Genomic DNA, 13,727 nt, shown 5'->3' with positions numbered 1-13,727 from the left:
CATGGACCAGGGGCTTTTCATGCTGCAACTGCACCTGGAAAGATGGAAGTACTCTAACAGTTAATGGCAGTTACTCCTAGCAATTCTTTCCTGATCACATAGTAACATAATCTTCCTATAATATTGAAAACCTTATCAGTTCAGTTCACAGAAGAACGAGGCTATTTTTATTGTTTGCAGTTATTGCTCCCTAAAGCTGACAAGCTCATTACAATGATAAATAACAGCAATTTAAAACTGTATTTAGGGTTTACTCAGTTTCCATTTAGAGAAAAAATATAGAACAATAAGGGGTTATACACATAAGATGTCTTTTACATTAAATACATACATTTCTTTCCACCGAAACCTGACTGAATATACCTCAGTATAAATCAATCAAACTTGTCGAACTCTGAGAGAAGAGGGCAGGTGTGTGTCTTCTAGTTTGTAGTTGACATCAGTTCCAGTCCTTGCAAATTTTGACATTTGCTGACGCAGAAGAATGATCCTGGCTTTCTCTTCAGATGTCTACATGCTTATTAAGAAGAAAGTCTGTGCAAGAGCTTCAGCCATTGTTGCGTTTAAAAGATAAGAGGTTATAATACGCCCTCTGAGCAGTGCTACTTTTCCAGGGCAAACTGGAGGCTACAGTGACTCGGTATCAGAAAGTGACAAAATGGTCTGACTGGGCTGGGCTAGCTGGTTAGCATACTAACTTTACTAGAAGAAAAGAAGTGATAGAAGTAGAAGCAAAACAAGAGGATTGCTTCCACCATTGGAGGCAGCTCTTGGCGGGTAAAGGTATGAAGTTCGATGCTGAACCCATAACCTTTCTTCTAGACTGGTGAGTAAACGGCTGTTAATGTTAAGTTGGCTATGTAGCAATAACAAAACTTACCAATAACTCCTTAAACCTTGTTTAAAATAATATAATTACAAGTGCAAAAGTATAACCACATACATTTTGGATAACAACATCCTGACTGAGAACATCTCTATAACATAAATGTTCCTTTGCAGCAAGAAGAAAGATGGAGTCTACATGATGACCTCATTGCTACATCTGAAGACCACAAACAGCACTGGCCCCATAAGGCCAAGTCAAAGACAGGATATTCCCAGAATGCATTTCACAGGGGTCAATATGCTAATTTTAGCGAAGCAGCCAATGGCAGTTCAGGAGTTGTGCTCCAGATACAGATGGGGTTGGATCAGGTTACGTGGCGGAGACACGAACAGTGTACGTGCAGTAATAAAAAGTGGATGGAGGACTGTACTGGGTCTGCAGGACTGATCTAGCACTCTTACCATATGCATGTAGCCAAGCCCCTTTCCTTAGTTACCACACTACAGGCACCATAAGTATTGATCATGTGACAGCATTACTCTCTGGGGGTGGTGATGCATGCCTCCTTGTAATATGAATCCCAAAGGTCTGGCAGGGTACATGACCTCACACATCATAACTTTGGGAACAGTAGTAAATCCACCATCTTCCCTGTGACAGGGCGGACAGACAGTGATGATCTGAAGGCAGAACGACACCATGCTTGGGCAAAGTGTGCAGTGTCTAAAATGACCCACAGGAATTTACTCAAAGCACTCACACCTTCTCTGCCAGTTTCACACACTTTTGCAGCAAACACTCTGTTGTATGACTTAGTGGTTTTGTCTTTTGGTTGCATGCATCCAAAAATAAAACCAATGCAACTTCAGGCTATGCTTTTCTCTGCCCAATGTTTAATTATTTCCAAATAGCCTCTTTCTAACGATACTGTAAAACTTACACCTCTGATATTCATGTAACACAGTATCAGCTCCTGCGTGCCTGATCACTGCTGCTCAAAATATGCTGTTCCCTACATCAAGGCTGACCTCCTGGTTAAGTAATATGATTAATAATACATGTGTCGGCTGAGATGCAGTTCTATCCTCAGAGCAGGAGTGAGTTTTCATTTTGGCACCTTAAAGCTGAAGCCATATCCATTCATAGTTGCCTCTGAGGACCTCACAGAGGCCAAGACGCACACGTATCATTCTGCATTTGAGAGCTCGGGGGCCTGAGGGAATGGTGCAAACCCTGGAAATATTGTACCACACCCTGGTGTCACATACTGTGCACACATTCATGAAGACTTAGCACAATTGCAGCATTGAACAAAAGCTCAGAGGTGGCGGAAGAGGAGAGATGAGACTGTTCTGTGAAGTGGCATAGGACACACACGCATAGACAAGCACACAAGGACAAATGGCAGGCAGAAAGACAATGAAGATGTGGGCCAGTCTATACGTTTGTCTGTGCTAAGAATGGAGATGAAAGCATGGTTGTTGGTGGCATGCTGTTGGTGTTAGCTCTGGTGTCAGGTGTTACAGATTCCCACAAGGATTTGATCTGCTGTTCTGTGTTCCTAAGCGCTTCCTGTCAAAAAGCAGATCCTCATAATCCACACTGTCGACAGCAGTTGCCATGAACTGAATGAACCCGATGTATGCTCTTGTATTAAGGTGTAGTGCAGCCCCTTTATAATTTGCTCAGCTTGTCCCCAGTTCACCTGCTGGCAGGTGAAAACCTTGTTCCTTCAAAGTGTCAAGCTTTCAGGAACTGAGAAAATCACTTTGACTTTATGCAGGAATCTGAAAGAAGTCAGAGAATTTTAAGAAGCCTTACAAACATATAAACAAAATCCGTAAGCTGAAGTGAAATCATGGAAATCAATAAAAATAATGAGGATTTACATTTCTGATGTTTTAATGTAGTTGCACAGCCATCGTTTCAGGGAGGTTTTTATCAGCCTTTCAGTAGAGTCTGAACAGGAGTAGAAGTAGTAGTAGTAGAAGTTCATAAGCATAAACATTATCATATATTATATATATATATTTTTTTATTTTTACTATTTTCTGAGATTTTATAGCCTAAATGATCAACTAACACAGAAAAACTGTTTAGTCCAATGAAATGAAATGTTGCAGTCCTATTTAATGCACTTTAACATATAACTCAGACATGTGAGCTATGATGTTTCATCATGCTGTGAGCTTGTGTCTTGGTTCAAACCAGTTGATTAATTAATACACTGTGTCCTCCTCTGATGTCATGGGTTCAGCTATGTGTCTTTGTGTATAGCCCATAGCCTTAAGAGACCTGCTAAACATATCAGTCCTATGTTTATGGAGACCTTGAATAAGTTCATGTTATATCATGCAATCAAACCTTAGATAATGGAAAATGACACTGATATCTTCTGATGCGGTGACAACACAGTGAGAGCCCTTCTCACATTAAAGGCGATCACAGCCAGATGGCACTAAGTTTCCATGCAGCGCTGCCGGAAGTCTGTCCTCTAGTGGTTTAAACAGAGGCACTGGTTCTCACAGAGCAGAGGGCTCTGATGAATGTACTCCCAGCCTAATCACTAATGAAGTAATTATCACTACTATGCTTGACTTCAAATACTTCTCTTCCTATTTAGATTCTGCAACGAGTGGAAGGATAAAGATTTGAATGTCTTTTCCTCTGGGGTCACCACACACATCCTCTTTTTTCGGTGTCTTGGCAGGAAAACTACCAACGAAGGAAAGAGAAACACTTAACAAAAACATTTTATTTGCTCTTCAAAGGCAAAGCAAGTGAATTTACAGTGTGGAGTGTTCTTTGCAGAGTGTTACAAAAATACCAAAAGTACATACTGTAATTGCTCAGGGCTGTTTAAGGACTTTCAGCACAAAAGACTCCAGCTGCATTACGGAGCTGGATAAATAAGGGAATAAATATTCTTGTTGGTCAGTTATCAGTCTGGCTTTGGGTCATGTTTTCATTCCCCATGGTCAGCAGTGTTGGTGTCAACACTGTTGTCAATCACATCTATGTGGTCATCTTGGACAGAGTGGTCGGTGTGCTCACCATGGTCGCCATGGTGATCCGTATCATGATTCAGCTGCGCGTATTCTACTGACCCCTGCTGAGAGGGGACAAAAAATGAAACATGAGGCGCATGTGAAGAAAAAAAGGGCTCTAATTTGGGCTGGATCACTGAAACAGATACTGGTTACAAGATCACTCCATGACACTGTTGCCTGTATCGTTCAGTGTGACAGATGATTGATAATATGATGTCAACTCATTCTGAGCGTGTGAATGTATCCACTATAACATACATGAACATAATTAGTGCAAAATGACATGATTCTTTACAGAGTATTTCCCAGGTAATTATTAGACTATAATTAGATTATAATTATTAAACTATAATGAATTCATGAAATTACATTACTTTGAATATAATACTTTCAGTTACCTGTCTGCAAATAATAAAAACTGACTCCACAGGGTTTCCATTCATTCTACCGTGTCTGTCCATGAGAGGTCTCCCTGAGCGAAGACACAACAGATTCATGTGTGTGTGTGTGTGTGTGTGTGTGTGTGTGTGCGCCTATTTGTAATATGTGCCTGCAACTGTATGCATGAAGTGTGTGTGATGTGTGGGCTGCTACTTACACCATCAGCCTGCTCTGGAACACCTGCAAAAACAAAGCCAGAGGACATTCTCAGGAAACACAAGGAGTCTGAGGATTAAAAGAAGGCTTGCACACTCATCAGCACTCCAATGAACAGCTCCCCACTCCCGGCAGCTTATCATGTTTCGTACATTCACACTATTACGTCTCTGCTAGTAGGTTTTTTCCTGTGTGCAAGGAGCACATAGAGCAAAAAAACAAACCAGACACATGTTCTTCTTCACTTCTGCTGCATCACTATGTGACACATAATGACGTGCAAACTGCTAGGAGTTATTAGGAACCAATGACTGAACAATGGGTGAGAGTTTCCCCCAGGAGTATCAAACAATGGAGTATGTTTCTCACTTCGTCTTAACGGATGTACCCGCTGTTTGGCTCTGATTGTTGGAACAGGAAGTTCTTTTTGATGAAAGCAGGAAGTGGACACCTGGCGACTGGGCCTTCTGTTTTAATGGGACATTCTTTCACTAACAATACAGATGTTTACAGTATGAGTTGATCCTGTTTCCTGGCGCTTTTTTTCAAATGTCAGCCAGTGGCCTGATTTCTCTCACCCTGTAAGTGGGATTTGAATGAAGAGCAGGATGTTAGTCATACCTTGCTTGGAGTTCCTCACTTCGCTGTACACAGTGTCTGTGCCCGTCTCCACTGGAGCTAACATGGAACAAACAAGCAATTGTTTTAGGCAGTGGTTTTCAGGTCAAATTAATTCAATTTAACGACTGTTATATGACTATACACTTGAAAAAATATCAAAACTCAGAGGCAGTTTCACCTCCGTTCGGATCTGCCTGTCTGGTCTTCACCTCTTTGTACTGAGGTTCTGTAGCAGTCACACTGTTCTGGTCATCGGACTCTGTAGCAACAAAACAGTGACCAGCATTAATAAATTTAAACTTCATTGCATTTCATATTATTTAATGTACAGCAAACAATATAGCAGTGAATGAAGCAAATGAAGCAATATGTAAAAGATATAGATATAGATAAGATGAAGGCTGGTGATATTCTATATTCTTCTTATTGTTATTAAATGTAGTTAATTCTGAGTTCCACATACACCACCCTGCTGCTGTAAATATCCACCAGTCCACCAAATCTGTATTAATCCGCAGCTGAAAATAGTCCCTAACTAATACATTATCTACTTTAGTTGAGTAAAAACTACAGTGCTCAGTTGTTGAGGAAATGAGATGGGCTGAGGATCACAGACAGGGTAGGGACGTCAGAAAATATTGAGAGAGACAGACTGACAGACTGACACATTGTTGGTTTTGACGGTAAGAAAAATACACATTAATACCAGTCTTATCCTTTCATTAAAATGTGCATAAAATTAAAAACTATGTGTCTACTCAGTCTACTCACCGGAGCCTGACACATGTTCACTCCAAACACTTTTTCCGATCATGCCTGGTGTGACTACACAGAGAGGACAAAAACAGCACTAGCTGTTGAATCAGTATAAACGTACATCACTGCTTCAGAACGAACAGTAAACAAAGAGAACATGTTTGAAACTAGTTTGCCCTTAAGCCCAATTTGCAGCCATGTATTTGTATCAGTATAAGAGGCTTTACCGTTTGCAGCCTCATTGACCTCTGCCTGGGTGAGGCTCAGCCGCTCCACTTTGGTGCTGGCTGACTTCCTAAGACGAGGTGGACACAATTAGGTTTTTAAAACAGGAAGCTCCTATGGGCGTCACCATACTTCTTCTAACTCTTATTACTTCAACTTTAAAATATTGATTTTTGATAAGAATAAGAGCAATGTTACTCACACTGACAGCTTCTTTGCAGTTTTCCTTTTAAATTGAAGGAAACGTGTTTTAATGGCGATAACAAGGAACAAGGCCAGTATGAGCAGGATGCAGAGGACTGCAATAAGACCTTTTTTCCAGCCGGCCATCTTCACTGTAGAATACATATGAATCAAAATGATAAAACTCAGCATTCAAAATTTAATCACAAAACCTCAAAACTTCTCTGCTTTATGTAGTTTACCTCTCACGAGTATGAACATCTCATTTCATAATCATGTCAGAATTCAGATAAGGTTATTTCAGTCTGTTAAAGGTTTATTCCAGATCTGACCTCACAGCAAAGAGTGTTATTTGAATGCCAGAAATGTGAATGAATGCAAATTCCAACATGTACTTTAAATTTCCTTAAAGTATTTATTATTTAATTTAATACCTTTTATGTATAAATTGCCTCAGGGACTATACTTCCAACTTGCTATGGCTCAATTACTAATATTCTAGTTGTATTCTAATGAATACTGAGTCAAAAAACAATCAGTTTGCCCTGATGGTGTAAAACAAAGTGAAAAACAGTTTGTTATTCCTCTTTTTCTAATAGTACAATGTTATATACAGATATAGACATATAAGAACACATTCATGGCTGTTATCACTGCTATTAACTGAAGAGAAAAAACACACCTCTAATCATGACAGTGTAACTCTGTTTGGTTTCGTTGGCTAGGTTGGTGCTCACACAGTAGTATCCTCCTTTGTGCTCTCCCCTGACATTTTGTATGAAGTAGGATCCTTCAAGCGTCTTGGAGGTCTGCAAATCGAGAGCACCCTTCATCTCAGTGTGGTACCAGGTGAAGATGATGGGAGGAGTGCCTTTATTAACAGAGCAGGTGAGAGTTGCATCCTGACCCTCAGACACTTCCCCCATGCTGGGGACAATGGTCAACTCTGGTCTTGACACAGGCTCTGCAGAGAATAAAATGTATGTTAGACTCACAGTCCACAATCATTTGACATTAGTTTAAATGTTTGTCACTGTTCCTGCATCAAACACACCTATGATGTTGATTGAATGGAGCAGCTGCTGCACTGATCCTACTGCAGGAGGCCTGTTTTGACCGTTTTTCGCGTGGCAAATAAACTTGTTTAACTCTGACCTCTCCAAAATGGCTGAGGAGTTAAAGATGGCTTGTTCTCCAGGGTTGCTCACCACCATAAACACCTTAGACTTGTCAGAATAGAATAGGGTGTATGTGATGGGCAAAGTGCCATTGTCACTGTGACAGAGTAGCTGGAAGCTCTTTCCCAACACCAGCGTACCCCCCACCACGCTCAGCACGGGTTTTGAAACAGGAACTGGAAATAAAGATAATCAGCCAGTTAGTCAGTGCAACAGAAACAAAGGTCAGCTCAGCAGGTATAATTTTTACCAATTTCACCATCTTGGTTTAGTCTATGCTAACATTTGCTAATTAGCACTAAAAATAACGTGCAGCTCACGCTGATGGGAATGTCATTTGTACTTCGTCATAACCAACATATCTCACTAACTGAAATTCTGACCTGGTGATGGATAAATGAAAAGTCAGGATTATCAAAGTGATTTCAAGTCATCCTTAGAGGAACGTGGATGTCAGAACCAAATTTCAAGGCAATCGATCCAATAGTTGTCAATAGTGATAAAAATTCAAAATGTCAATCTTGTTGTGACTCTAGAGCATAAAGGTCATTAGGCATCAATGAGTGTCTGGAACAAAGTGGTGGTCTCCCCAAAAACATCCAGCTGTAATGATTGCAATTTCAAGTTCATGACTTACTTTTGGCTTTAACAACAAGCGTTTGGCTTTCTTTTACGATATTGTGTGTAAGAGAAGTAGTCTGGGCTCGACAGGTGTAGTTGCCATTTCTATCAGGGTGTGATATATTAATGAATGTCTGCGAAGTGGTGAGCCTGTTGTTGTCTTTGTAGATGGAGAACTGCATTGTGTCATTCCTGATCCTCTCAGGAAAGTAGACAGAGACAGAGCAGGTCAGTTTGAAGTGGTCTCCCACAAATAGGTCAACAGGCTCCAAAGTCAAGCGTGGCTTTGAAAACAGCTCTGTTGGGCAGACAACAGAAATCAAGCATTGCACAATCTTTGTGCAGCAATATGTTTTTTATTTATTTATTATGAACATAGAAAAGCGCTTTAAATGTCAATGAGAGGTTTCTTAATGAGGAGGGTACACAGTACTTGCCTTGGACTGTGATTTCCTTATAGGTTTCTTTCTGCACATTGCCCCTCTCCGCCTTACACACAAGCTTCCCAGAGTCCTCTGCTATAAATCGATGATTAAGGCTGACTCGGGCTTTCTTGAGGACCTTGCTGTTCTTCGTCAGGAATACTTCAACCTTCTCCTGTGAAGTGTTCACTTTGCAGACCACCTCCATTACGTCACCCTCAGTGACATTAGCAGAGGGCAGCACATTCATGGATGGGGAAATTTGGACTCCTGCAAGACGCATATCGAAATAGTTAATCACACATCCTCCTGCAGGAAATCTGATCTTTTCTTGGCAACATAACAACTCTTCTAATCACCTTCAACTTCCACTTGAATCTCGTTGCTGTGGTCGGAGTGGCTGGTCCCAGAAACCAAATGGATCACATAGTCGCAGTACAGGGAGTAGTTTCCAGCGTGTCTCAGGACCAGCGTGGTTTCTGATGAGTTCCCAGTCGGTGCTAACTGCTTCATATTCTCAGGTTTTTTGTTTCCAAATCTTTGGAAAAAACGGAACATGAGGGATCCCTTCTCCTCCGGAGCACCGCAGGTGGCTATGAAGTCATCACCCTCATAGAATGTAGTCTTATTCAGATACAGGATGGGGGTCTGCAGGCCTGGGGAAAGGAAAACCCAATAGAACAGTGGAAAGCAAAGCTATTACTCTACATACTGGCTGTTCAGATATAACAGTACACATGCATGTGCTGCCAGGGTATGGGGAATGTATGACTGTTGGGCGTGTGAAAACCCTATCTTGCCAAAAAGAAACTAAAACATGACGATAAATAATCCAGTTTTTGTGTGTTGCAGAATATCAACTACAAACGATTAACTACAAAGGTGTATATTTACATTCCTGACAATAATTTTAAATAAATAAGTTTGCTTTAAGTCAAAAATACTATTCTTAATGGCAGAGGAAACTTACAACATGTTTTCTATAGCCTCAATAACTTCTTATTTTTTGTCCTTTTTAGCGGCTATATATTAAATACTTAATGTTGGGAGCTTCCTCGAACACAACGCCAAGGCAGCATTTTACAAATCACAACAAAACCAAGTGATTATAACATAACTTTTGCAAAACAATAACAGAGCCAAAATGTTCTCTGTGATTGATATTTAACTCAAGAAAGTTCCAGGTGTCTGAAAATGGTCATTTATACAGTGGAAAGCAGGAAAATATTCTGTCATGCTGTGGAAATGGTAGGCAGTGGTATGAATTATTCATCAACTGGAGAAAAATATCAGTGATTTTGTCTTACTAGTTTAAGTTGACTTTTTCTCTCCACTTGATATATGGAAGACTTTTTGGTATATTATTACCTTTTTCATATTACCCATACCAGACAAAAGCAATAATAAACCCTGGTTTGAGAAATTGAACCTTTACCTATGACGTCAAGTTTCTGGATGGAGCTGGCTCTGCTCTTGTCTTTGACTGTGACCCGACAGTCGTAACTTCCAGAGTCGGCTGCCCTGGCTGGGTTGAGTTCATATACAACTGAGTCTTCTATGGTGGTAGAGGAGTGGATGACAACGTCGTTCCGTTTAAGCTGGAAAGCGTGTGTCAGGTTTGGGATGTTGGTATGACTCACTTTGACCTGGCAGCGTATGGTAACCGGTGTCCCACTCTCAACGGTCTTGTTAGGTAGGATTGTAAGGCCAACGGCATCTATAATGTATGCTGTAGGTCCCAAAGTTGCACAGACACACAAACATGCATGCAAATTAGAAAGAAATTATTTCATTTGGACTTCATCTCTTACTTATTCATAACCAACACAAAAGGAGTGAAGTTATAATACAATACAAGAGTCAGGGTCTATTATTCTCTCCACAATAAAGGTGAAGGCGCTCCCTGGCCTGCAGGCTACTGCACAGTGACCAGGAGCAGCTGAAGGAAGGAAAAGGCTTCAACAAACATTGTCTGACCCTCTCCTTCCCCTGAGAGAGCTCTGTTGATTTATCCCTGCCTCTGCTCTCTCTCAGCAACAACATTGTGTGACCTGCCTCAACAGCTACAAAACAATCACATAGTCCACATCCTCAAAGTACTGCTGCGGGTTTGTGCACCAGGCTCGGTGATGTAGGTGGCTGAGGCAGTGAATACTGGGCTCATTCAGCCGCTGTAGAAATAGTGAATATATATACAGTGAGAAAGTGCATTCTTGACCTTGATTATTTTGACAAAGAACACATGTAGGTGTTGCAATTTTCGAGAGATAGTTGAAAAACACTTATTCACTGTCTTGCTGATAGTTAGATAAGCACATTAAATTGAAACATTCTCTTGTCGTCATGCAAAATATGAGGCCGGTTAGTTTAGCACAAAGACTGGAGACAGGGGGAAACAACTAGCCTCACAAAATGCCCCTACTAGCACCTGTAAAGTTCATGAATTAACATGTCAGATCTCTTTTATTTAATCTGTAGAAATCTGAAGAGTAAAAATGATAATTAGCCATTTATTGGGTGGGTATGTGTAAGGGCTATTTCTTGGCTGGGAGCAGGAAATTCCTGATGTCTCTGCTGGTTATTTGCAACCTCAAGGTCACAACAAGACTTCAGGTTAATTAGTGAGCTTCAGAGGTGCTGGTAGGTGCTTTTCTTACCTTTGGACCTTGATACAAGCCAGCAGTTTTCCCCTCTTTTCAGTTTTTATGCTAAGATTAGCTAACCAGTTGTTGGCTATTGCCTTATATTGAGTGGACAGACATGAAAGCGGTGTCAATTTTCTCATCTGACAATTGGCAAAAAGCGCATTACCCAAAATGTTAATTTATTCCTGACTACCCCTGTAACCATCTAGAACTCCAGATAAATCTTGGTGTCATTGAAGTCATTTGCATTTTAGTTCAAATTCGTGATGTTTGCAAGCTATTAAAACAATTGAGAGGTTCATCCAAATTCATGCTGACGTGAAAGAAATACCTAACCTCACCAGTGACAACTAAAAATAGTTTCGATGAATCTCATTAAAGACTTGCGAATATCAAGGAGGCCAGGAGTGCATAATACAATGCCCATTTCCAGCAAAAAATAACCGTGTGAGGTATAAATAGCTTTCTTGTCTAGTACACCAAGGACTGGATAACCTCAAACTGTCTCAACACTGGAGAAAGCCCTGAACCAGTTATTAAACAAGAGTCGGATATACAGTACAGTATAATATAGTTATACTTACATGACTCTCCTGTGGCACACTGTGCTGTGTCTGGAGTAAAAGAAGAAAAAAAAATAGAAGTGAGACTCAAGAGATTAGGTTTAACTGAAGGGACAGCCTTTATCTTTGAAGCAGCACAACAGTGGGTTCTTACCGAAGTGCAGGAGGCTGGTGAGAAGCAGCAGCAACAGCAGGTTGGGAGGTCTGGAGTCCATCCTGAGTGATGGTGGTTCACCGCTGTATGATTAAAATACAGCTGCAGCGGGCCGACGAGACAGGGGGGCACTCAGAAGAAGAGGGGAGGGCTGTAGGAAGGGAGAGGTGGAGAGTGTGGAAGTGTGGCTGTGGGGGTGGCGATCGGGGGTTCGTCGCCTTATCATACATACTCCTTGTGTTGCTTGACTGATCAGGAAATGGCTGTGACTTCCTCAGGAATCGAGCATTTGCAGTGTTTTTATTAGTGTGCGAGAGAAGAAAAGTTTCAACAATGTTGCACAGGAGCCTTGAAGAAACTGATTGGCCTCACAACCTCCTCAGCTCTCTCTCATCATGGATCCAGTTTCTTACATGATTTAACACCTAATTACGAATCACACTCATCTAGCGCTATGCTAACTGCATGGTCCATGACTACATATGGTAATATTAGAGATTAGACTGTTGCTTTCCTCTGATAGACGAACAAAAACAACAAACACATCAGGAATTATGCAACAACCTGAAGGCTGTGCTCCACTTTGCTTGGCCCACAAACTCACCTCTTAAATTGTTAATGTCATCTGCTGTTTCTTTACTGAACTGCAGGGATTCCTACTGAGTCATGATCCAATCTCTAATTAAATATATTAAACATAATCAAAACATTCACCACCTTATACCCCAAGTTTAATCCTCTCTCCAGTGCTTGGTGCCCGCTTGTTAAAGCTGTGAAATGAAATTATGATGGCGCCACTGAATCATTTATAGGATACAAACTAAGATCTTAGCAACTGCCAAGCTTTAACTGCAGAGTGTGTACTGATGTTTTATATATGATGGACACGTGCAAAAAAATAAAAAATCATCAAGTGTTTGGGAGATTTGGGGGGAAATGCACAACATAAGGGAATGTCAGATTAAATCATTATGGTATCAATCCTTCAGTTCATCTACTATCCTGCCAATGACAAATTAGACTTGAGTGGGGAGACAATGTTGTTGATCAGCTGCTAATCACACAACAAATATTGTGGTTATCAGGGATGTTTCCCAGTCAAATAAAGCTTCAGAAGCCTTGGGCAACAGGATTCCTCTGGGGAGCAGTCACTCCACTCATCACTGTATATTTCCCACAGAATCACTGGTAGTGCACAGAATATTAATATCACAGTCTGCAAATGATAGTTTTAACTTTTGTTGTCACAGATGCAAAACTGTGCAAATAGTTTTAATATTGAGAAGCATTTGTGGTTCCAGATTAAGGTATGCAGTGTGCAGCACCTCGCAATCCTTAACTACAACCACTAAGAGGCGCTGAAGATTAACATAAAAAAAGGTGCTTGAAAACCCATATACTCAGTATCCAGTTTTATCTGCATAGCGCTCCCTTTCACTTTCATTTGTTCCACATTTGACAAAAAAACATGTTTTCAAGCGGCACAGAGGTGTAGCGTGTCTTCTAGAGAGCTGTTATAGGGGTGCTGCAGAGGTGACCTTGGCAGGAGACCATTTCATTCCAGCTCAAACTGTTCTGTCTGACTTCTGCTTTACCACTCCAAATCATGAATGGTAGCAGTCAGCATCAGGAAAGAGTAGTCTGCTCAAGCAATTTCCCATCTGGTAAGTGAATTCATTGTGATATCAAATTATGTTAAATGTCTGATTGCTAGTATACACAGTGTCACCTAATGCTTGTGTTGGTTAGCGGCACAAAAGAAGAGGTACAGACTTGTTAACCCTGCTGTTGATGAATAACAGCACTACCTGACAATGCTAGCAGGTTAAGTATAATGAAGGGAGCATTTGAAAAGAAGGAGCACGCTCCGCTTTCCAGGCATT

The 13,727-nt window shown here is 40.9% G+C and overlaps 1 protein-coding gene across 6 annotated transcripts; it reads right to left on the bottom strand.

The window, feature by feature from the left end:
* Positions 1-3,569: 3,569 nt before the first annotated feature.
* On the bottom strand, positions 3,570-11,963 carry LOC111230233 (platelet endothelial cell adhesion molecule-like). Of its 6 annotated transcripts, none has more exons than XM_022756894.1 (15): positions 11,845-11,963; positions 11,712-11,741; positions 9,918-10,211; positions 8,842-9,138; positions 8,498-8,752; positions 8,077-8,358; positions 7,316-7,615; positions 6,944-7,225; positions 6,281-6,413; positions 6,081-6,148; positions 5,869-5,922; positions 5,276-5,356; positions 5,098-5,154; positions 4,478-4,500; positions 3,570-3,941 (listed from the first exon to the last, which is right to left on the bottom strand). In XM_022756894.1, the coding sequence occupies exons 1-15, from the start codon at positions 11,903-11,905 to the stop codon at positions 3,795-3,797; spliced, it is 2,364 nt and encodes a 787-aa protein (XP_022612615.1). In that variant the 5' UTR covers positions 11,906-11,963; the 3' UTR covers positions 3,570-3,794. The 6 variants fall into 6 exon arrangements, with proteins under 6 accessions (XP_022612615.1, XP_022612616.1, XP_022612617.1 ...); XM_022756895.1 differs by having other exon boundaries at positions 3,570-3,938; XM_022756897.1 differs by having other exon boundaries at positions 3,872-3,941; positions 5,307-5,356.
* Positions 11,964-13,727: the final 1,764 nt, after the last annotated feature.

The sequence above is a fragment of the Seriola dumerili genome, unplaced genomic scaffold, assembly GCF_002260705.1.
Source record: "Seriola dumerili isolate Sdu_G_001 unplaced genomic scaffold, Sdu_1.0 BDQW01000260.1, whole genome shotgun sequence".
In the NCBI taxonomy this organism is placed as follows: domain Eukaryota; kingdom Metazoa; phylum Chordata; class Actinopteri; order Carangiformes; family Carangidae; genus Seriola; species Seriola dumerili.
The sequence above is the reverse complement of the archived record's forward strand: the minus strand, read 5'-3'. Positions and strand labels throughout refer to the sequence as shown.